General features: G+C 41.6%; 1 protein-coding gene across 12 annotated transcripts in view; it reads right to left on the bottom strand.

Moving 5' to 3' along the window:
- The window catches only part of cacna1aa (calcium channel, voltage-dependent, P/Q type, alpha 1A subunit, a), a 64,167-nt gene that overhangs the window by 15,442 nt on the left and 23,229 nt on the right, over positions 1-25,496 (bottom strand). For 6 of the 12 annotated variants that reach the window (XM_071473958.1, XM_071473966.1, XM_071473960.1 and 3 more), the window contains 20 exons: positions 25,093-25,442; positions 24,843-24,978; positions 24,445-24,574; positions 23,889-23,948; positions 23,646-23,752; positions 17,406-17,505; positions 16,922-17,082; positions 16,570-16,710; positions 16,269-16,470; positions 15,921-16,085; positions 15,394-15,504; positions 13,410-13,493; positions 9,224-9,340; positions 8,966-9,031; positions 8,585-8,682; positions 8,221-8,371; positions 7,609-7,736; positions 5,967-6,063; positions 1,513-1,627; positions 881-988 (listed from right to left, as the gene is read on the bottom strand). In XM_071473958.1, coding sequence (XP_071330059.1) covers positions 881-988; positions 1,513-1,627; positions 5,967-6,063; positions 7,609-7,736; positions 8,221-8,371; positions 8,585-8,682; positions 8,966-9,031; positions 9,224-9,340; positions 13,410-13,493; positions 15,394-15,504; positions 15,921-16,085; positions 16,269-16,470; positions 16,570-16,710; positions 16,922-17,082; positions 17,406-17,505; positions 23,646-23,752; positions 23,889-23,948; positions 24,445-24,574; positions 24,843-24,978; positions 25,093-25,442 — 2,627 coding nt within the window. Of the gene's footprint in view, positions 1-880; positions 989-1,512; positions 1,628-4,872; positions 4,970-5,966; positions 6,064-7,608; positions 7,737-8,220; positions 8,372-8,584; positions 8,683-8,965; positions 9,032-9,223; positions 9,341-13,409; positions 13,494-15,393; positions 15,505-15,920; positions 16,086-16,268; positions 16,471-16,569; positions 16,711-16,921; positions 17,083-17,405; positions 17,506-23,645; positions 23,753-23,888; positions 23,949-24,444; positions 24,575-24,842; positions 24,979-25,092; positions 25,443-25,496 lie in introns of all 12 variants that reach the window. The other 6 variants (XM_071473961.1, XM_071473963.1, XM_071473970.1 and 3 more) reach the window with 3 other exon arrangements.

Genomic DNA, 25,496 nt, shown 5'->3' with positions numbered 1-25,496 from the left:
CATTGTGATATAGATAATGCTTGGTATTAAATACCAAACAACAAAACAAAATGCACCATCTCCAGGAATTTGTAATCATGTGATCACAAGAATCAACACAAATTTAATCAACCAAGTCATTAAAAACCATATGAAAAAATAATATGAGGAAATATGAGGAAATCTGTGATGTCCAGTTCAGCCTGGATGGACTTGGTTGGTTGCAAATGTTATGCTTTTATAGCTCTTAGCTATATTGATAGCAAAAATCATGCACTCTGCAATCAAAAGCAACTACTGCGCTGTGCAACTAGGACTGTGCACTTGTTCTCAGTGTAATTAACACTTAAAATATACAATATTTTTCTATCACGTAGAGCAGTGCCATCTAGTGCACACAGCCGACTGCCCCTGGAGTGAAAAGACATCTATAGAGAGTTGATCTATAGTTGGGCACCCTCTGATCTCAGGCACAGACAAGTGGGGTCTAGAACTGGTGGCGGTTTCTGTAGCTGAAAGAAAGGATGGGGTGTCTGTGTGTGTGTGTGTGTGGTGTGTGTCTGTGTGTGTGTATAGCTGTTTTGTGTCAAACACGAAAACCATGTGTATAAGCATATGTGCATATCTTAACTGCACAATACTTGTTAGGAGTCCCATCTGCTTTGTCAGGGTGTGTTTCTTGATGCTCATATACGTACAGTCTTCATGTATTACAGGTATGTGGGTGTGCACGTGTGGGGTGATGTGCCAGCTGATTCAGAGGGTGCAGCAGTGACAGAGACTGGCTGAGAGAAGCGGTCCTCAGGTGGCGTGAAGAGAAACAACGTTGGAGCACTGGGTGGCACGGGGTGGCAGCATCCAAGCCCTGCTGCTGCGCCTGCACCCACACTCTGCAACTTACACTTGTGCGGCGTAACCAGCAAATCCAGAGTCTTTTGGGAGAGGTTGGGCCAGATTGCCATCATCTCTTTCCTCAGCTCTGCGTCCATCTGGTGCTTGTCAATACCACCTAGGCATTTTCAACAAACACACGCATACGCACACATCCAGAAATATACACAGATACACGGACATCCATGCCCAAGTACATAGACACAGATAAATCCAGACACATGAACATGCACACACACAAAATGAACATTACTCAAACACACAAATCATTCATACCCATTCATATTGACATAAAAAGGTATAAGACAGGACACACAAACATGAAAACAAACACAGACAGAAGAAATTAGTAAGATAATAATAATAGTTATGATCAATTCCTAACAGGCTGAGAAAACCTTGATTCCACAGGATCTCAACCTTCAGCTTCACACACAACTTAGCAACATGCTACACACATGATCTACTGTCATAAAAAGCACACTGTACTCAAGATACAACAGGAGAAGCATCAGGAAGAGCTGGAGGTGTCTGGGTTCACAGCACAGAAATATCAGACAGCACTGCAGCATGGGGCAAAAAAGAAAACGGAGAAGAAAGCATGTGAAAATCGGACCAAAGGAGGAAAGAGGGATTCCAAACCTTCCGTACCCTTGGCGATCTTGATGTCCAGCGCTGTGCGGATCAAGGCCATAAGAGTGGAGTTGAAGTGGACCGTGTTGTCGTCTGCCACAGGCAGATCCATACGGAGCAGTCTCTGTGGGAGAGCCAATCAGGGTAAGCGGTGAGAAAACTGGGAAGTAAGTGGGGTGGCATGTATGTGGAACCTCCAGGTGACAAGGGGGGTAGGGGCGTTGAGTTTGTGGCAGGAAGGGTGAGAGGGAGTGGGGACAAGGGGGAGGGGTTTGGGTAAAGGAGGTTGAGGGAGCGGTGCATACTATCTGCAGCAGGCTCTGACTCGGGTATGTCTGCCTGTAACAACTGTTTTAGTGCTGAGGTGATGACAAATTCACATGTAGGGATTCAAAGATTTTAAGCTGTTTTTGATATGACAGTACCTGTGAGTGACAAGGTAATTAATGAAGATGCATAGCCATATTTGTCCCTGACTTATATATTCACTGCTGTTTTATTTATGCATGTTTTTGACGTTGTGTAGAGCTGCTTAAATCTGCAATACTGAGCCTTCACTGAGACAACAGGAGGACAGGCCGAGCAGCAGCTACTATTATCCACAGCTCCCCCTAGAGGTTTGGAGGTTCACAGTGAAAACAACAGAGACCAGCTGATAAACCAATGAACCAAAAACAACTGAGGGACCGATCTAAGGAAGAGGGGAGCACTTTGTTTTTGTGTATTGGTTTGATCCTTTACAGGTCTTGTTGGTTTTTCATAGAAACAGACGAGACGTGGACACACACCAACTCACAGATGACAGAGTGACGTTCGTGTGTGTTTGGTGACAGAAGACGGCGACAACCCAGACATGCAGCAAATCATGCTTCCCCCCACATCCCAACTGAATGCCTCTCCTTTAATCCATCCATGAAAACTTTTATTTTACTTTTTTTTCTCTATTCCCCTCAAACCCTTCTTGCACATCCCACCCTCATGCGGCATGCGATGCGCACACAATATGCCTCACAGGACAAGCAGCTGCGCAGCCGTACACAGAAAGCATCCTCTGCTGACAACATTAAAATGAGTTTGTGGGTTATTTTAACGTGGCTGTTCTTGGAGGGGATAAGAAAATTTGTAGACGATGGGGCTAGGCTGAAACAATAGAGCAGCTAGCTCTATCACTAATCATCCGATGTCTAAAGTGTGAAAAATGGGCACAGGCTTAGAGGTTAATAGGTGAGAGAGAGCAGCATTCTGTGGAAAAAGAAAGAGGAAGAAACAAAACAAACAAAAAAAAAAAGGCCACCATGGAAGTGTTGTTCTGGTGCTAAAATACATGATTGTTCAGGTGACCATAATCCAAGTGTATGTAGGAAATATGAGGTGAAAAGAAATGTTTATTCTGGCAGGAAATACATAATATAATAGTTGAAAGGGAAAGCTAAAGCTTAAATAAAAATCAATAGGTTGTGAGCTGGAGCATGTACAGAGAAAAGGTGACTGAAAATAGACAAACAAAAGACAAAACAATGGAGAGAGAGAGAGAGAGAGAGAGAGAGAGAGAGAAACATCACCACACTTAGTTGGCTGTGTCTGTGAGAAAGCGGTCCTGCCTGAAGGCTCTGCTGTCTCTCTTCAGGACAGAGAAGACTGAAGGTTAAAAGCAGTGGAGCTGGATGGGTCATTGTTCTGTGGACTGGTTGGAAGGTCAAAGGTAAGGTTTGGTTTTTTTTCTCATTGGCAAGGTGCTTAGGGCAAGTGGTAAGGAAGGTAGGGCATAAACACAGAGATGGTGACTTTCTAGATAATTGTTCCAGTAATAATTATCAAGGGGCAGTTTAAGATGATTGGGAGGTTTTGCCAAAAACATGCATGAAAAGCATGTTAGGTTGTTGAGCAGGGGGAGACTGAGGGTTTAGCTTTGAGTTCAGGGAGGAGGCTTTTGGGAAAAAAGTTTGGGGGTGAAACTAAGAGGATAAGGAAAGAAAGAGAGCACATGATGTAAGGGTGGACGGGAGCAGGAATTGGGGTAAAAACAAAGAAGCAAGAAAGAAACAGCTAGAGTTGCAAAAGCCTGGGTTAAATAGTACATTTTAGATCACTCATCCATATGGAACCGTAAATAATATAACATGTCAGTACTATTTTCCCCAGGTCTGCCGGAGAGGGAGGGGGGACAAAGCAATGGTTGGCGATGGAGTGATCTCCTGTGCCTACAGGCTGTTTGGCCGGCTGCCCCCTGAGGCTCACAGTGATCTGCCAATGATGTGTCATGATTCTGTCAAGCCGATCACAGGAGGAGTTACAGGAATATGTGGTAACATGAAGGTAAGTTTGTTGATATCATTCTGCATATTTCTATTCCAATAACAATTTGTGTGCAATGAACTGTGCTTGTGTTGTTTATATGACAGACAGGGATGTGTGTAGAAGGGAGGATGTGGTGGTGGTTAACGGCCATGCAGAAGGCAGGTGAGGGAGTGTGTATGTGCAGGGAGGGGAGCAATATGCAGAGATGAAGTAGGGGGGCTGGAAACAGAATAGAACTGCATTGACGACAGAACCAAAGGACAAAGAGAAGATTGGACTTGCAGATAGAAAAGGCTGCTTGGGGGCTTGGAGCTGCTACATGAAGGGTGACAGAAAAAGAACTGCTTCTGTATGGCAACCAAAGGCTCTCTGTGGAAAACACATCACTTACACAAGCCCCTCTGCTCTCTCTACCATGAGAAATAACACAGAATATCTATATGACCTAATTCTGTGTGTGTTTTTGTGTAAATGTGTGTGTCTGCCCCATCCACAGGATGGAACGAGTCAGAGGACATAAGTCTAGCGGACCTTCCGAGCCCTGCTGCACACGCATGCTTCTGTGTCAGAGTGTGTGTCTTTAGCAGTGTCTACATGTGTGAAATGTTTGTCTAATTAATTAATATATTTGTACTTGGGTGTTTAAATAGTTGCATTAATGTATACATTTACTCAAGTCCCTCTATTAGCAGAATAATATTGAACACTATTGACTGTAATGTGCGTGTTTGTGTAAATGAGCTCGTGTGTCCACCGTACGCGGTGCAAACGAGCTGAGAAGGTCCCTCTTTTCGTCCCCTCCTGTGGATACACAACCCACCTAACCCTGCAACCTGATTGTCTTGCTACCTCCACCCACAGTCCCACACCACCACACAACGCCACAACACCGATCAGCCCACCCCCACTTTCCACGAAAAGAAACAGAAACAGAACCAAAGAAACAACGACACTAAAGTTTACACCACGTTGAGCGCTTCAATCCCTGGCCCCTCCCTCCCGTACACCCCGAAACCCCTCCCCACCCCAACACCCGTAAGAGACTTGGGTGACGATAGGGTCCTTTCTGACCTTGTAGGCCACCCGTGCCGGACACCTCTTCCCGAGGCCTAGTGGAGGACACATGTGCCTCAGCATGTCATACATTTCCCTGCAACTGATCCTGCCACTGCATCATCAGTCAGTGCCACCACCCCGTTAACAAGAGCACAAAAAAGGGAGAGACAGAGATATTGAGAGAGGGAGAGAGAGAGAAGGGAGAAAAAAAAGGCAGTGAAAGAGAGATGGGGGAGACCATTGATCAGAGGATTGAGTTGAAAAGAGAGGGGATTGAGAGAGAAAGAGGGAGAAAGAGAGAGAGAGAGAGAGAAAGGGAACAAAGCAAAGTAAAAGAACAAAACAACAGAAAGACAATGTTATTGGGCTGATTTTGGAGATACTGTGGCCGTGTGGCTCCTCTATGAGCTACAGTACTCTCTAACAATTTGTCATGTCAAAAAAGAGAGGGAGTAAATGACAGAGGGGAGGGAAGACAACAGGAGGAAGAGAAGTAAATCGTCTCTTGTGGTATCAAAAGACAATTCTGTGCAAGCAGGACAACAGTTCATACGTATGTGTGTCTGAGTGTGTGTGTGTGTCTGTGTGTGTGTGTGTGTGTATGTAGAGCAGGGCAGAGCTTGACAGCAGGCACCAAGCTGCTCCTGCTCAGACAAGGAGAGAGGGGAGGAAGAGGGAGGGGTGTCAATGCAGTTTCTGTCTTTCCCCCAACCCCCAAAAACCAAGAACAATGCAACACTACAGTGGGCAACCGTAGCTTGCTACATTATAGCCATGGCTCCACAGCAAGCAAAAGAAAAGAATATTCATAAGAAAAATAATAAAAAAAGGAATGATTTATTTTATAATGTGGTAAAACTTTTTAATGTGTATTTTTTTTTCCATTTCACTTAGTGCATTTCACATGCTTCTCTGGGTGTCTGCATTGTCCCGCACATTCTCTCAGCAGTTCAGAATGCAATTTGATAATGGTGGAAAAGAAGTTGTAAAATTGAAATGAAAAAGAAAAGAAAAAAAAAAAAAGAAATAATAAAGCGGCATTCACTCCATTCCTGGATGCTGTGGCTAGCAAGTGTGGTTGAGAGATTTTGTTTGAATGGAAGTCAAACCTTGCAGGCCACCCTATGGGGGCATTTCTTGCCTAAGCCGAGAGGCGGGTCGATAACTCGTAATAAACTGTACATGTCCTTATAATGAATGCGCCCGCTGCAAGAAGAATACAGGGAGTTAAGAAACACATGTACACACAGGAAAACACACACCCACACACTCACACACACACACACACACACACACACACATATCCAGAAATAAGAGAGAACATTGGGAGGAAGAGCACAAGATTGACAAGTACACACAGTTTCTGAAAATATCTTACAATACATTTACTATAAATAACAGACTATTTTGACAAATCTACACCTGAATGCACTTATGCAAACTTTACACATACACACAAATAATAAAGACAACATATAACAGCATGCCACAATAGAGTTAAATGTGGTCCTTAGCACTGCCAATACAAGTTCACTTTTCCACAATCCTCCTCCTCTATTCTGATGTTTTTTTTCCCATTCCCTTCCTTCGTGTGACATCCCTTTCCTTCTTCTCTCCAGTCCAACCCCTGACTGGATGTGTGCACAATGTAATTAAGGAATTGCTAACAGAGTAGAAAAGCATGTGCTCGGGTAAACAGCTAAATGCTTAATAGCTGCTTGTGGGGCGCAGATTGCCTCCCTCTTAAATATGTGTTCAGTGTCGGCCATGTGTCTGTGTTCCCTGTCTCCTGCGTCCTGTGCAGCGGTGTCCATTTCACAGTCAGTAAGGTAGTGGTTGAAAAATAGCATGTTAGTTTCAACAGAGGCAGTTCTCACATTTTTTTTTATACATTTCTAAAAGTTCTCTATTGATTTCTAAGGCCTACAAACTGTGTTTGTGCATTTTGTAGATAAATCTAGCCTTTGAAGATCTACAATCAGCTGTTTATATCTCTCATTTTCTATGACAATCTTCATTTTCTTAATCTTTCACATATCTTTTATGTAAATTGAATTATTGCCACTCCATTCTCTCATTTCTTCTTCCCTTCCTTTCCCATTTTTCCTGTTTAGAGCAGTCTATGTGCAGTCTACAGGACAGCATGAGGGCAACACACAGGCACTGGAATACAGATACCATGAAACTTAGCATGTCTCCAGTAGATATTTAGGCTACAGAATAATACAGGGGAGTTTTGTTTGGAGTGTAGATGTTGCCACATGAAGTTTTTGGCAGTATGCAGATTCCAGAAAAGGGAAAAGGGTTTAAGGGTGTAAGGACAGTTACAGAAAAGGGGAGGAAGAGGAGTGAGGGGAGGAGGAGGGAGGGGTTGTACGGTGTGAAAGAGATAACCAGATGCCTGATGAGGTTATACTCAGATCCGTAACAGCCCCCTTGCAGCTATTAACTATTTGACGCCTGTGCTTTGTTCATTCTCTGTCTTTACTTGTGCTTGCTCTGTGTGAATAAGGATGTTAAAACATGTACAAGAAACATACAATGAAGCATTTGATGTGTGAGTGTGAGGTCTTAACAGTGTCTGTGTGGTTGTACACAAACAAAAACAAAATGTGACAAGTTTAGGGATGTAACTTTTGACTTCAAATTCGACAACATTTGCAAATCCACTATGTGCAAGTAGTTCTATGCAAGTACATATTTTTGTATGTGTGTGTATGTGCCCCTGAGGGCATGCACATTACCACGCACCAGGCAGCAGGATCATACTCCGCCCATATCCTGACATACTCATCCAGGTGGTGAGGTCCCAGTATGGATGAATCCCTAGTCAGGTACTCAAAGTTGTCCATGATGACGGCCACAAACAGATTCAGCATCTGTACGTATGCGCGCATGAAAAACACACATACACAAGTAGAAAGTTGAACAGCTAATGTTGCAAGTGGAACAAATCTAAACTGATGTCACTAAATCGCCTGTTTAATAATTACATTTTAAGAAACAGAAGCTGAACATGTTTAGTTGAATTACTAATTTTTCACTGTGAGTGATGCTGTGAGACACTGCAATTTGAGACACTGCAGAAGGACATATCTGATCAGGTCGTTGTTTATATTAAGGGCATAATGAGAGTGAGAGTTTTTGGGATTTACAGTACCCTGCTTGAAGAGCTAGAGGAGGTTATACTGATATTAACAGGGCTTTCTCATAAAACAACATTTTCAGCCAGGATTTAACTGTATACAATTTCCTATAAACTCATGGACATGTTGTCACATGTATGCAAAACAGTAAATATTTGATATATGTAAAGCTTTCTGATTGGTGATAGGCTGTTGGGATTGTGTAGTATGTGCTCACCAAGAATGAACAGAAGAAGATGAAGGAAACAAAGTAGAGATAGGCAACCTGGCTGCCACACTCTGGCTCTGTATTCCCAGACAGGGGGTCACACTCCTTACCCCCCAGACATGACAGCATGATCTCATGCCACGCCTCCCCTGTTGCGCTCCTAAAAATGCACGAAAAGATTTGTTGATTTATGAAGGATTCATTGACGAGTTTAAAGTCAACCAAAACTGTAACTGGTTTACAGATGGTTCTATGGAAGAAAACATACTTTTGTTTAGAGGATACAAAGGGCAGACACAGCTGTGCATGGGGATAAATGAATACTGTCTGACATTACACAGATGCTTACACACACATTCACACACATAATCACCTGAAGAGAAGCATTAGAGCCTGTATGAAGGTCCTGAAGTTGTTGTGCTGGTTGATGGCACTCTCTCCGTCTTCCTCAATAGCAATATTCCCAAACAGCTGCCGGACACAATCACACTGTTACCACTGAAAACCAGAGCTACCTCTTTGCCTCTAATGTAGCACGAAAAACTTGGAATAACCCTCTGAAACTTAACTATACTATTCCTGCTGCTTTCAAAATAACCTTTCACCTCCTGTCACACACCAAATCCTTACGACCATTATCATCATCCTCATTCTCCTTCTATACCTCCTCCTCCTCCTCCTCATTATCCCAGAAAACATTTTTAATGTATCCCAAATGCACTGTAGCACATTTTAGCATGAAGCTCTCACCCACCTGCATCCCAATGATGGCATAGATGAAGAACAGCATGGCAATGAGGAGGCAGACATAAGGCAGCGCCTGTGGAGAGAGACATTCATCGTTTGGAGTTAAGTTTGATACATATGAGTGTACTGTGCATGGTATATAAGACTGCACCTACGTATATACACACAACATTAGATGTGTGTGTGTCTGTAAAATTCAGACATGTGAAAGCATGTAATTTCTTCCTGTGTGTGCATGTGATGTGCTGTATAGTTGGGTATAAACCTTGAAGGACTGAACGAAGGTCCAAAGCAAGATGCGGATGGTTTCTCCCTGCCTGAGTAGCTTGATGAGACGAGCTGCCCTGAACAGCCTCAGGAAACTTAGGTTGATGAAATTATTCTACAGCATGGCCACAATATAATCATGGAGAAAGAGAGAGAGAGAGAGAGAGAGAGAGAGAGAGAGAGAGAGAAAGAGAGACAGAGAGAGAAAGAGAGGGGGTGTAGAGAGGATTAGGATTGAATGTTGAGGATAGGAAAGTAAAGGAGAAGGGGAAGGAAGGAATAAAGGGAGATGGAAGAGAGGGAGAGGGAGGAGTTGGGGTCAGAATAAAAGGAAAGTTAGTTGTAGTGCAAAGTGCAAAACAAGTTTCCTTACACATCCAAAACAAAAAAAATGAAAAGAAAAACAGTCAAACTCAAACTGAAGTGGATTCAAACTCAATACAAATGAAAGAATCAGGAGCCAACCAAGTCAAAGCAAACCAAACTCAAATCAGCAAGGCTCCAACAAGCGTTTCATATAGGTTGGACAGAACCAAACAAAACAACACAGGGGAAAGGAAATCATCCAAGTCTAACTAGTTTCATCCAATTGGGTTATGTATTAGTAATTGTGATAGGAGTGGTGACTGTTCAAAAGTGCAGGGACGTCAGGACATTTTCTTGGAAGGACAACCAAATGCACTAATTCTCTCAAGGCAAAATATGCAATATTTTAAAAATGAAGCAAGCACACAGCATGCAGATGTGTTCTAATAAAAGGCAAAGCAGCAAATCTGTGGCAGCTGATGTGCCATCTGATTGGCTGCCAAAGTCATGTGACATACTGTAGTGATGTCACAGCCAAATAAGAGCAAGAGGGTGGTTAAAGGACCAAATAAGGTGAATAATAATTAGTGAATTTCTTAGGTTCTCTTCAGTCTGATTAGGTGGAAGTTGAGCTGTCAGCTCTATCTGACAACTAAATTCTATTTTTAAAAAAGCTTTTCCATTTTTTTTATTTGTTTTTAAAAATATACAAATTACTATCAAAATGTTATACAAAATCTGTGATATAATACAGAGTTCAACCATTTACCACAGTAAAGAACAAAAGATGGCAGTTTGAGACTCTAAGTACTTTAAAGGGACTGGCAGCAGGCACATGCAAGTTTCATCTACAGTACAGCATGTATTACATTGAGTGTGTGTGTGTGTGTGTGTGCGTGTGTTGTGAAAAAAAGAGTTCCTGACAAAGACATGCAAGAGGCGGCATGCATCACTTGTTCCCTCTGACAGCAGCAAAGCTTTGGACTCACTCTGTCGTTACTGGAAACACTCTCCCAGTCACTGTCTTATGTGTGGGTGTTTCAATATGTGCATACAATGAATGGTTCACCTCTATGGATAGATGTAGCAATCTAATCCAGTTTAAAGAATCCAATCCTTTACAAACTGAAAACATTTTTTCTGTAAAGGATGCACCGTATGGGTAGGCTCTATGGCTGAATAATATAAAGTATATATATATATATATATATATATATATATATATATATATATATATATATATATATATATATATATATACAGCATATTGATACAGTGACTGGCAGAGAGGTTAGTAAACTTGGTGACAAATGAAAATTCTACAAATTTAGAGCTCACTCAAGAGTTTAGGGTTCTGGGGTTGTGGGGGTCAAGCAAAGCATGCACATTTCACAGCCATAACATTGGCTGGGATGCAATTAAAACAGATGCAGTAAAATAAGATCTCCAAAAAATTACAAACCATCTACATGTGGATGTTGCAGACATATGGTTTATAGCAGCAAATTTTTGGATTTTTGGTTGGTTCGAAGAACAACCAGAGAGATTGACCAAGCCGGTTGTCATGGGTGGACACAGAGGATTCATAGTGCATTTTGATTGGATGGGATCGCAGGAAGTAGTAGGTGTTGGGGGTAGAAAGGGGTGGGGCGAAGTAGATTACGGTAGATCGTCGTTAAGTTTGTAGACGATTTAAAGAAAGCATGTGAAAAGATAAAAACAAGAAAGAAATCAACAGTCATTACAGAGACAAGTTAGCACAGCAGCAGGTTTCTGCCTGCAGATTTTGTACATCCACACAGCAGGGACACCAAGGGTCAAGAGCACAGGGCATTGTTGGAAAAATGTATGGATTCTGAATAAATGTGTCTGTATACCAGTATTAAACCCTACCAGTCACAGAAATATTTACTAGAACCTGGCTCAAAAAAGCATCACTTTCAGCCTTGAGGGCTTGAATCATTGGTATCCCGTGCTTCCTCAGACAGACCTGGTAGGTAAGCTGTGTCACAGCACAGATAACGGCTGTGCAGCTCTTGAATATGGTGGAGCAAATACAAATTTGACTTTGTCATTCTCAGGTATCCCTTTTTGAATTGCTTTGGATCAAAGCTATCCAAGAGGTCGATAGATCTCTGAAATATAGTTTATACCTTCCATTCCTACCAGGTCTACCTATAAATCTGCAACAGCAACTCTTAAGGTGTGCAGACAGAACACAAAGGAAATTTTCACCTCGTATTATTAATATCACGGGTTAACAGTGACTGTACCAGTTGTTAGCTCTAAGCTAATTTTTCCTGTTATCTTTGCACATTTATGCAGTGGATTTATAAAGCCCTTTTTTTGCACCAGATAAAATATTTTCAAATCATGCAGATGCATCTTCTCTCCAGTTTGTACTGGCCTGGGCAAATTCATGACTAACATACATAACATAAAATTGCCTCATGTTCTGTCTGAACACACCGTTAAGAATCATTTCTAAATGAAAGGATCTTTCTCCACAGTTATATGCACTCACACACAGAGAGACATACAATATCAACACACATCATACATATCAGCAGTTCCATGGTCATATGCTACGTCATTCTGGCAAATAAAATAACCTTTGTTTTTTGACTCTTTCTCATTTTTGTGTTTCGTTTTGCCCCTGTGGGTTTTCAGGTGACGTAAAGCAACTTCAGGCAGTAGGGGTGTAACGATTCTGAAACCGAGACAGAAGCTGAGATCTCACGTCACGATACCAGAAGATGGAACCACCAATACCCTCCAACCATTCATTTCACAATTTAGACTACAATACATGTAAATCACAAAAGTATTGTTCTATTTAAAGTTAAGGCAAGCTTCTACTGTAAATATTACATATTTCACCTATTTTATCATATCCCAACTGCGTATGTTACGTGGCTATTTCCAATCAAGATCTGTGGTAAAAGTTAAGTTAACAAAAACCCAAGGTATGAACCGAAATGTCGATTTGCAGAATCATTACACCCCTGTCAGACAGCCATATTGGAGGTCTAAAGAACAGCTGAAAAAACTGTCCTTGAATTAAAACTTTAAATAAATTATTAGTTATTTTAAGTAATGACGAATGTGACTACATAACATGACACATAACATGTTACACTATACCAGGTCAGATAATGGGTGAATATCAACCCAAACTACCTGGCCATCTTACAATCAAAGCAATAGTGCATTATGCAATAATAATGTAACTCTGGACACAGAATCTAATTAATCTGACCATTTACTTTTGGCTATGCATTAAAGAATGGGCCCGTAACTTCTATCTTTCACATATTTCTAGTCCAGTTGTTTGAACTGTTTGTGCACAGTCAGATGTCCAATGAGCCATCAAAACTTCAGCTGTCGTTATTAACAGATGTCTGCAAAGCCTCTATAAGCCACCTGAGATGCAATCTGTTAATCTGACTAGATATTAGGTTGCTTTCAGAAGGTCGCTCTGGAGCATCAGCATGCTTCCTGCCTCGCTGTCAGTGGCTCAGTGCTGCCTAGCTGGAGTCTGGTCTCTCCTCCTCCCACCAACTGGGACAATTATATAAGACTTTCAAGAGACGTTCATGCATGACTGAGCAATGCAAGACTCAACAGTGGCCTCTAACTCATGCTCTGCCCTAACTCCTTGTCTTGTCTACTGTATGTTTTTTAGACAATGTGACAGATGTGCAAGACCACAGACACATGCTGACACTCACCTAACAGTCATACTCGCTCAACAAACACACAGTCAACAAATAGTGCTGATACAATATCATGTCTGTCTGTTTACAGTTTTGACTCCTCAGGACAGATCTCTCAAACAAACACATTTACACACAAACGCCTCAGATCCTGCTACTTACCCCAAGCTCGGTGACCAGAATGTCAGTGATGCTGCCCAGAACTGTCACACAGTCAAAAATATTCCAGGCATCTTTGAAATAATTCTGTGATCAGGACAAGAGAGAGACAGAAGAAGGACGAGAGAGGAATAGAAGAGACAGAGGAGGATGAAGTGGGAATAGGGAAGGTGAGAAGATGATGAGGTAGTGGCGAGGTAGACAAATACAGATGTGGCAGGGAAGCAAAGAAAGAACAAGAAAAGAAGGAATAGAACAGATAAAGAAAAACAGAAATGGGCAACGCATAGACAGACCACATTGAAATGACAAGGAGAAAGGATATGGCGGGATTCAAGTGATGTTTAAGTGAAAAAGACAAAAGGTGTAAAATGCAGTAAGCAATCAAGAGGTAAAGACGTGAGAAAATGAGAGAAAGAAGGAGTAAGACAGAGAGAGAACGAGAGTCAGACAGAGAAAGATAGAGAACAAGAAAGTGAAAAAAAAGACATGTCAGTGTTCGACAGGAACAGGAAAGAAATTAGATGAGACAAATGGACCATCAGTGACGGCATGTTGGATGGATGCCAGCAGACAGGCTAGGGACAAATTGTACTGCATCAGAAGACTATAGCAGCCATCAAACATCACATACTGTGTATCACCGTGTATCATAAACCAAACCAGCACAAAGTCAAACTGAAGCTGCAAAAACCTTCATAAAAAAAGCACTGCATCCTTCTCTTACATCTAATTATTGAACTCGATCTATGTATCTGCACATATACACATATAAACCACAAACCTATATATACAATTGTAGATTGTTTAATTTGCTCTTTACGAGTAGAGTGACTGAAAGAGGACGACCGTGGCACAGTGAGGACAAAATCCTGATGAGCGGGGTCGGCTTCTTTTGCTCTCCTACACATTGCCTGCAGCCAAACTGTGCATTAGACAAGTGGAGGGACACGGAGCGAGCAAAGGAGGCGGCTATTAAAATAAACTACCTTGACACACACATGCACACTCACACACACACACACACACACACACAAATACAAACACACACACACACACACACACACAAGCACAGATGTCTCCAAGGCCTGGCGTTATTTGTGTGTATGATTGTGCATGCAGAGGGGCATGAGTGTGTTTAAGGGCGCTCTCCTAGATTCAAATCCTATCCTGCTTAATCTCCACCCTCTCAGTAATCTCTGCCTCTCTTTTTACCGCCTAGCTGTCACTCACTCTCCTTCTTCAAATTACTGTATTGCTGCTCCCCGTCTGTCCTGTATCTCCTCCGAACATTCAGCCCTAAACTATGCCTTCTATCCATTTTTTCCCTTCCTTCTGTTCCTCTGCAGCTCCCATGACTGCACACTTCTGGCAGTCCAATTTTTCTTTTTGCCTTTCCTTTTTACCAGTAGTAGTATTTCTCTATCTCACCATTTCCCCACGGTTTCTCCTTAAATATGCAACCTCAGACAAGGAGTCCCAGTGGAAAAAAAATAATGGACAGGGCTGCGGTGAGGTGCCTCTACAACATGAAACACAGCCAAATCCATTGTTTTCTACACCTTAGTCTCCTCTAGCACATTATTTGGTCAAAGGTAGCAGCTTTTTCTTTGCTATCTTAGTGTAGCTTTCTGCACATTTTCTCAAGATTATCACAATTACCTAAAAACTCAACATAGAACAGCTTTACTGGGTGGTAAGGTAAGGGTGGATTTCAGACAGGGAATATTGGATCTATGATGAACTTTAGGTGTTGCTAATACAGTGTTAAAAATCTTTCTGTAGTGTTTTTCTTGTTAAATGTGTGCATCTCAGCCCTTGGCTCTGTCAAAGGCCATATTTATTGTCCCACTGTTGTACGCTGCCTGGTAACCATTGGAATACCATGGAATAACAATAATGCTCATTTATTTTCAGTACTTTCTACAAAGATGCAGTAGACCAGTATACTCCCACCACACACAAACCCACACACACATACACTCACCAGCGCTCCAAAGGCGATGATCTTGAGTACACACTCCATGGAGAAGAGGGAGGTAAACACTATGTTCAGGTTGCCTAACACATCTTCATAGGTATCAGAAGCTCCGTCATACTATAAACACACACACACACATACACATGCAGGCAGGCAGGCAGGCACACATTCATACCAGCAAACCAGTGTACAGGTACAACAGAATGGATTGCCACACACACAGTTAATGCATTAAGGTAGTTAGTGCATTAAGGTAGACACATGCACAGACACAGACACATACACACACCACCAGGGACAGAAAGGAGGGCAAGTATAAAGACATATAAAGAGACACACAATTCAACTCACCCAGTAGAATCAGACATATTCATTAAAATGTTTTTATCACAGGAAATAGTTCACACAGCAAGAGATAAAGGTACAAACAGAGATGGATGTTAACTTCAGCTATTCAATAGTCAGGAGTTTATGCTGTGCTGTTGATGTGTGTTTATGTTAATCTGTGCATCACTGCCTATGAGGACTTTTACCTTCATCATCAGCACGACGGTGTTGAGCGCGATCATTGCCATGATAGTATACTCAAATGGCGGCGACACCACAAACTCCCACATTCGGTATTGAAAGCTCAGCTTGTTCTGGGGCATGTGGCGAGTCAGAGGCCTGGCATTGATGGCAAAGTCTATACAGGCTCTCTGCAAAAAACCAAACAAAAGAAAGGTTTTGTTCACATCCTGCTGTGATCTTGTCATATCATCCCTCTTTTTCTATCCCTTCGATTCTACCCAGTAGTTATAATCCTCCCTCTTCCTGTCTTCCGGACAACCTCCCAATACTCTGTATCTCTGTCCGCCTTCAGCCCCTTATTCCTTGTTCACCTCGTTCTTTTCTAAACTGTAGTCCTCCATCATCTTGTCCCCTTGCTCTTGGAAGGTGATGATGATGAGAGCCACGAAGATGTTGACGAAGAAGAAGGGGAAGACCACGAAGTACACCACGTAAAAGATGGACATCTCCATCCGGTATCCCGGGCTCGGGCCCTGGTTCTCATAAGTCGCATCCACTGAATGCTTCAGCACCCTGCAGAGGAAGAGAAGGGAGTGGGAGAAAGTTACAGGTTGTCAGATGCATGTCACTGTGGATGCTCATGCATACTCACTGCGGCTCATGCATACTCACTGCGGCCACCCCTCTCCAGTAGACACGGTGAAGAGGGTGAGTAGGGCCCAAGCCACGTTGTCGTAGTGGAAATCGTACTTCTTCCACTCCCGCTTCTGCGCCTTCACTTCGTTATCACGTTCGTACACCAGATACTCGCCTCTGAAATACACATACCACATCATCAGCACAATGCAAGCAGGGGAGAACTTCCACATTTTCTGAGTAGATACTGAAGATGCAGATGTCAGGGAAGAGGCACTTGAAGTGTTTCAAAACCAGAGGAAAGTTTCATGCATAAAGGGGCTCAACATTAAGAAGATGACCAGAACAATCTTGCTGCTTAGGTTAAATATAATATGTGTTTCCTGACCTGCAGTCGCGCTCAAACTCTTTGGATTCATCAGTGCAGTAAAAGAAGCGTCCCTTAAAGAGCTGCACAGCCACCACAGCAAAGATGAACATGAAGAGTAAGTAGACAATCAGGATGTTGAGCACATTCTTCAGAGAGTTCACCACACAGTCGAACACAGCCTGAGAATCGACAGAGGGAGGGATAAAGACACAGATTATTGTATGAAAGAAACAAATTGGATTGAAATTATTTGTGTATTTTGGTCGCAAATTGTGGCACCAAATGCTATTAAATGGGTATGAGGAAAAAACACATTATGGCCCAGTTTGTACTGCTGTCTGGCAGCAGACCAAGCAACTCTAAGATATGTAGGTTATTTTCACTGTGAACTCATATAAATGAAGGGCAAATAATGTGAATTAATGTTAAACCTTTCTCAGAAGTCCATCCCAGGCTTCCAAAAAAGTAAAGACAACTGAAATCTTTTTCTGTGTAAACATGCCTTGAGTTTGGGAAGACGTTTGATTGTCTTCAGAGGTCGTAACACTCTCAGTACCCTCAGAGACTTGATGGTGCTGATGTCTTTTCCTTTACTGCTCCCCCTGTATGTGCACACATGCATACACAACACCAACACACAGACACAGATATGTACATACACACGTGTACACACACAAACACACACACACACACACACACATCGCAAGAGTCAGCAGGTTTAGGGTAACATGACAGGCTTAGAGCTCTCAATTCCAAAATGGCAGTGGGCAGCCATTCCTTGATGGTATTTGTGTCCGAGTTAACTCAAAAAGAGTAACTGCGTCTGGGTTAAATACATAGCAATACATGCAGCATTGCTATCATATTAAACTTTAGCCTCATTTCTAAGTGTGAGGTTAGCATTGTAGCTACATGCTAGAGTTAGGTGGTGTATTATCTATAGTACATGCTATGGGAAGAACTGATATCATTCCTGTCTGAATGCTATCTGGTAGCTACACTTGTTCAATACTTTGCAATGTATTTCAATGCTTTACAAAGACAGTTAAAGCCGCCTTGGTTTGCACATGCCCAGCTAATGGTGAAAGATATTCATGCTGCATTGAAACCTTGCTTTCCATGCTGCAATATTTCTTCTACTAAGCAGCAGTTTGATTGATGAAGATCTCTATTCTACACAGAGACATTTGCAGAGAGAGTTTAGTCGTGGTCTCAGTTCGTTAAACGACCCCGTATTATCTGTCAGCAGCTGCCTAACAGAAGTAGTAACTTACAGTAAAGTGCTCTCCGGCTAAGATAATGACAGCTTGAAGATGCTCCCAATTGTATATAGTTTAAAAGAGGTAAAAATAACTCCTTAAATTTTAAATGTAAGTCACAATTTACTACAGGCTTCAAAGTGGTTAAAACCTGAATGAACAGCCAAACTCTCTCTTTTGATGACTCAACCAGTTAATTACTACGAACACTAACTACAACTAGGATTAGCTGGTTTCACAGCATTGTTCAAACAGCATGGAATCTTGTCTTTTAGGCCATTTTGGCAAAGACAAAGATACTTTAGCAAGCATTTCTTGCTGAAATGCTGAGCCAAACCTCTTTTTTTTTTTTTTACTTTGACGTTGGTTTTCAAGGTACATGTATGAGAGAAGAGGAATTCATATTTCAGTTGCACTGAACACTTCACAAAGCTAATAACTCACAAATTTAAGTACCACAAACAAGCCTGCACTTAAGTACCAAACTAAATCTGATCATGTCCTAAAGAAACAATATTTAGTTAAGTGATCGTAAAAGTGGGCTACTCTGTTAACAGCAAAATCATAACCTGTTTACTTAAAGGAGTTATTTGTAAGCTGCTATTGCTATATAGCCTGGTGAGTAAACAATTGTTAATGCTAATGTTGGCCATGTGGCAATAGTAAAACTTGCAAATAGCTCCTTGAAATAAAACTGGAAAACATTTAATAGTTTTTTTTTTTGTTTGTTTTTTTTTTAAATTGAAAACGGATTTTCTAAATTCCACAGATCAGAGTGAAAAGATTAGAGTCAAAGGTCATTGATTCCAGTCCTCAGGGAGGGAAGCAGCTGTTTGTACAGCTGTATGTGTCTTACAGTTGTTATACCAGATGGTAGACTGCTGTGTGAGTAGGCTTCGTGTGTTCAAGTGCGCACACAAGTGTATGTGAATGTGTGTGTGTGTGTGTGTGTGTGTGTGTGTAGGATCACACCACTCTTGGGTTCCACACCATTAGCACAAAATATCATGGTATCTGTGTGATTCAGTTGAGAACCTGATGCAGGTTAACTTGAGGTTTAGGTGTGTTTGAGTCAGAGCTGTTCCATGGTGAACAATGGAAAAAAGGGAAGAATAGATAAGTACAGAAGTCAACTGTGATGAAGCATGGATGAACAGGAAAGACGTGTGGTCAGAAAAACAGGCACCAAGAGTGCAGAAGGAGAAATGAGGAGGAAAGAGAAAGAGAACTTTACCCGCCGCCGCTGTTGGTGGTCCAAACGGAGAGATGAGACAGGGGTGAGAGATAGCGAGACCAAGGGAGAGAGAGACAAAAAGACAAAGGGTGGGAGAAAGAAACAGAATGGGACACAGAGAAAGGAGGGATTTTGAGGGAAAACATCCATATGAGAGACAGAGAGAGAAAAAAGAGAACACAAGGCCTGCTTTTTGTTAGATCAACCCTCCCACCCATAGAATACTGATACTAAATCAAACATACACAAGCATATAAACACTTACACTCACAATATAGGTAAGAAGCGTGAGTAAAACACAGCACCAAGCTGATATTTTATTGCTTCAAGGTAGATGTCGCATCGGGGAGTGACTTTCACCAGTATTAATCATTTGGATAATCTGGAAAACACCACTGGACTAATAGTTATTAATTACTTAACTACATCAATAATTTGATTACATTTTATTCTAATTCTACCACAATCTTCCAAATTTAGTTTTCAATTTTAATTTATTCCACAGCCAACTTCTTAAATCTGTAAATTAGCACTCTCCTCCAAAATCATAGATGAACTTACAGTTGAAATAATGAGGACTGCTAGAAATCTAAGACCAATGTGCCCACATATATACTCATTATAAACGTACTAGGGCTGTCAATTGATTAAAATGTTTAATCGCGATTAATCGCATGATTGTCCATAGTTAACTCGCAATAAATTGCAAATTAATCGCACAATTTTTTTAATCTGTTCTAAATGTACCATAACAGGATATTTTTCAAGTTTTTAATGCTCTTATCAACATGGGATTGGACAAATATGCTTGCTTTATGCAAATGTATGTTTATTATTATTGCAACAATCCAAAACAATGACAAATACTGTCCAGAATATTCTCCAGAATAACCTCAAAGGTACTGCATGCAGTACTTAGCCAAGGTTTGTTTCTGCTTGCCATCCACAACATTACTGCTGCATCGCTTTCTGATTTCCCGATCTATGGGGGTGTACGCGAACTGCGTTTCAAAAAAATTGGCATTAAGTGGCATTAAAAGGAATTCGTGTTAACTGGTTATTATTGAGCTAACGTTGACAGCCCTAAAACATACATATAATGCCTAACATTACAAACAAACAAACATTACCTAGTTAAAAAAAAAATCTCAGGATGTCAGGGTATCCTTTTTCAAGCATGGTCAGTTACCATGAAAGTGTCTCTGCCTCAGAACAGTCTGGACGTAAAGCTCACGCCAGCTGCAGAAATGTGCAGGACAGCGGCACAAGCAGTCCAAGACACCAGCAGACCAGACTAATTGGATTAAAGGAGCGATAAACATCTCCAATGAGACTGCTGAGCTTTTCTGGAGTGCTGTTTGATTTCCACCAATTGAATTAAGGCACTATCTGGATGTGTATGAGTCTGTTCTGACTGGTTCGGATCTCCCCATCGGCCATTAGTGTCGTTAACCCATATCATAATTAAATCAGACTTTATTGCTTCAACTGGCTTAATTGATTGTTTTCTGAGTTTGTCTTTATGTTAACACACAGCATGTACCAGAGTTGCCTGTGTAATAAGAGTTTTCTCCCTCATTCATCAAAAAAAATCGATTTAAATATGTTTAGCTACTGTCCTGCTTCTGTATGTTCTTTTATCGTTTTGAATTTTTCTGTGATTACTTAAGGTTTCGTGATTTTTGTCCAGTAAATTTACCTCACTATAAACACTGCATACATCTATTTATTAGCCTATATTTACAGACTTAGTCATAGAGAGAAGAAAAAGAGACAAGTTGACCCACATGTAAATATGTAACAGAGAGAGGTTAGAGGACACAGTTTAGGACAGAAGCACATAGAAAATATAGACACAAACAGAAAGACAGACAGGTTTATATGTACCACATACACAAGTAGATTAAACTGAAGTCACGGGGAAGAGTGTTAGTGAGAGGAGGTAAAAGCTGCTCTTGTAGATGGGCACCACCACTAGAACCCTGGAGCGCCTGCCATATTTATGCCTTCTGTATTCACACTGGCCTGGAATCAGTACTACATTACAGTTTATTTTATTGTGCACATTCCTCATTCAAAGAGTGTACTCCTCAATTGCATGGATGAGCTGTAAAACCTAGACTACGTGAGATCATGCTGAAACACTTCTAGCACAGTTGCAGCAGAGACCTTTACAGTGGTTTCAGTTTTTGTGTCTTCTGTTCTGAGGGAGCATTTCCCTTATACACATGACATTGCCGCCACTGTCATGCAATTACAAGACTCTGCAGAGGACTTTTAATTTGAAAACAATGGATTAAGTGGAGGCACATGGCGACACCCAGCCGAGGAAAGAGAGGGGGAGAGAGAGAGAAAGAAGAGAGAGACAGGTAGAGTTAACTAGCAAACATTAACTTACATAGATTTTTGTCACCTATTGATATTCACTAAAACTACCGGTACAACAAAACTCTTCAGTCAGACTGACCAATGGGCATAAAGTCAGCAAACCATGAAAAGATCCCTTAAGTTTTCAGCGGCCCTGTTGTGTCAGTCTCTCTAGCGGTCCTCTCTGTGTGCCTGTCATTCAGGGTGCACATGGGACTGTGCAGCATGCTTGGTCTGGGACTGGGCTTACTTCACCGACAACCCCTGCCAAGCCTCCCACTGCTGAAAAAAATCTTGGGGGAAACACTGTGAAGCCACATTTTTCATGTTCCCATACAGAGTGGGGTTTTTGCCATGATAATTGAACCAAGACAGTTAACATGAACTGTATTTAGTCCTGTATTATCGATGGATTACTTCATATTCATTCAACATAAACAATAACAAACACATGCCTCTGTACTCTGGAATCTAAGGGAATATATGAACATGATTTCAGAAGACTGAAAACAACTAAATGTTCAGATTCATGACTGAAATACAGAGGAGATCATAAAACGTAGGCAAGTGTCTTACCTAAGTGGTTAATAGGCTAGTGTGTTGCACTTTTGTTCAGTTAATGCTAATGAATGTTAACATAAAACTACCGGTACAACAAAGCTCTTCACAGACAGACTGACCAATGGGCATAAAGTCAGCAAACCATGAATGTTAATATTCATTAGCAACTGAAGATTTGCTCTGAGGGAAATTATGAATGTTCACCTACTCAGTGTTACTAGTAAACTTTTCTATACCAAATAAAATGCACTATCCAGCAGCCAGAGTGTCGCAGGCTCCATGTGAGAACACTTATTGCATCACTCCACACACAAGACCACAAAAACTGAACATTTGTGGAATGTGAATACACAGATCCTGCAGTTTCCTGAAAATACAGATTGCATTTTTAAAGTCATTAAATAGGATCAAGCACAACCTTATGTTTCTGAGGATGACCTGTGTCACAATTTGTGTCTGGGGTTACAGCATTAAACTTATAGACTTTATCTTTATCTGTTTATCTTCAAACTATACCAATATTATATTCCATTTACATTACTGCAGCCCTGCGGGTCTGCGTCACTTTACATTCTTCTCAACCATGCAAAAGCAGGACAGATAATCCCAAAACTCACAGATCATGCTTCATACCAAGCATATTACTCATAAACTAAGCCCTAACTTCACTGAGTAATGCAACTGTAACTGTATTTCTCCTCAAAGGCATGCAGATTAAGTAGGGTTTAAAGTACCTGCTTTGTCGTGGTGAAGAGTGTGGAGATTTTTGGGAGCGAGCTCACCATGACCTGGCCCGGCTTTGAATGGGGCCTTTAATTCTAGAACGCCCTAGGCACTAAAGGGTTACAGGTGCAAAGGGTGGTCCTCACCTCTCACAGTGGGAAGAGGAGGTGAATAAGAAGGGAATGTCAGGGTACTATTTTGTACCATGTGGGGGCGCAGGGTGTTGGTGGTGGGGCTTAGAAATGGCAAGAGTGTGGGAGCAAAGTCGAATGAGAGAGAAAAGGCAGACGATAAATGGCCAGCTGTAGAGGTTTTGGCCATTTGTAAGCATAGACAGGAAGAAGTTAAATGCGGTGGATGGGAGACAAGAGGATTGAGAAATGCTAAGAGAGTAATGTCTGAGAGAGAATGGAAGGACAGAAGTCAGAGAGAGAGATAGGAATAGAAAGAAGAAGCCCAAAAATGAGCCATGGGTCAAGAGAGAAGAAAAGGGGAGGCTGTACTCCAAGGTGCCAGTGAGGCAGTAGACAGGCAGAAGAGAAGGAGGAGCAAGGAAGAAAGAGAGGAGAGGACTGGGGGAGGCAGGAGGGAGACTTACGTGAAGGCGAAGGCCACCAGAGCACCACTAACCACTATAAAGTCAAGGATGTTCCACAAGTCCCGGAAATAAGAGCCCTGGTGCAAGACCAACCCCAAATCCACCATCTGCAAGAGAAAATGAGAGCATGATGCTGAGATGTGAGCCCCTGGTCATGGCCATAGAGCGCAATAAAAAGAAGTGTCTAGTCCTCATTTGAGCTGGGATTCTCAGTTGTTTAGTTGATTCGGGATATTGCCTTACCTTGATCAGCATCTCAAATGTGAACACACCTGTGAAGACATAGTCAAAATAGCGCAGAACCTGTACAAAGAGAAAGAGGGAATAATTTGCTGTTACATCCAGCAAGAGGAAAAGAGTGACAGGATGGATGTGCATGATGATTTCAAATTCAGGTGTCAAGCAATAATGTTACATTAGGGTGTGATTTACTTTTTATTTATTTTATTATAATATTCTAATTGAACAATAAAATAGTGTTATATATAATTATTGTTTTATAATTATTTGAAATTTAAGTATATATAATATAAAATAAGTATATGAGATTATATCAAGCTTTGTAATCCATATCATGTTGAATAAATGTGACAAACGCTGTTCTTCTAAATAATAGTGTAAATTATTCCTTTCAATTATCTACTGACAGTACTGATTTACATGTTTTATGTTATACTTATATGATTTATTTGTTTTTATACACTGGAGTGACACCACAACAAAAAACGCAACCAGAAGCTACAATGAAAGAAAATGTTATGGAGATAACATCTACTTCATTGTGTGTCAGATTTCTTACATTGTTGCGAGGGGATTCGGGCCACACAGGGTCTTCAGCAGCCAGGGCAATACTGCTCATGGCAATAACCAGCAGGATACACATCTCAAAATAACGCAGGGTGCAGATGTAGTGACACGCCCGTCGAAACCTAGGAGCAGACAAAAACATTTTTTACTCTAGCGTCTGTACTAAGGATACCATTAGATCTGCTTTGTAAGTATAAAGTATGTGTGCAGGTTTGGTAGCTGTGACTTTCGAGTAGATCCCTCTTCCATCAAAGATTTAGTCTTGAATCCACAGATAAACAAGAAACCAATGTTGGGTGAATGTCTGAAGTATGAAGTACTCCTGTGTGTCAGCCTATGTTGTGTCATAGAGTGTAGATGAGTGTGTGTGCATTTGTTTGTAGTCATTACGGGTTGGTGGTGGACAGGATGAACATGGAGCTGAAGGGAGGCATAGGCCTGGGTCCTCCTTCACCTCCCTTCTCATCATCGTCATCATCCTTATCCTCCTTCGCTGGCAAAGGCTCCGTGTTGGCATTCTTATTGACTGGATCAGAGAGGAAGAGAAAAAAGGAGGGATTATGAAGAGAAAATCTAAATATTTACGAAGAAGAGAGATGACAATGAGGGAGAAAAATGACAAACATTCATTTGCTCTTACCCTGCAGTATGGCATTGGTGGATGGAAAAATTGGCATGTCTATTGCTGTGTAGTCAGGGTGAGGCAGCCTGATGACGCTATTGGCACGGTGATGTCCGATGTTCCCGTAGCTATCTAATGTGACCAAACTTCCATGAGTGCCACTGTTAGCAAGATGGAGGGCAGATCCAAAGCCAGGGGCAACGGTGCGGCTGGCGACTGGGTTAGGGTGACCCTCGCTAGGTGGGGTAGAGCCAGAGACCAGTTTGGTATTCATGAGGTTGTCCATATCCTCGCTGTACTGGCTGTCTTGCCTAGAGAGGCTCTTTTGGATGGGCCGCGTGGTAGAGAGGTTAGGGACACTGCAATCCCTAGAAAGAGGGAGTAAGAGGGAAAAGATAATAGATAGAAAAAGGGAGGAGAGG

The sequence above is a fragment of the Trachinotus anak genome, unplaced genomic scaffold (assembly GCF_046630095.1).
Source record: "Trachinotus anak isolate AG129_WGS33_773 ecotype Australia unplaced genomic scaffold, CSIRO_AGI_Tana_v1 ptg000003l, whole genome shotgun sequence".
Lineage (NCBI taxonomy): Eukaryota > Metazoa > Chordata > Actinopteri > Carangiformes > Carangidae > Trachinotus > Trachinotus anak.
This window is presented reverse-complemented; position numbering and strand designations above follow the sequence as displayed.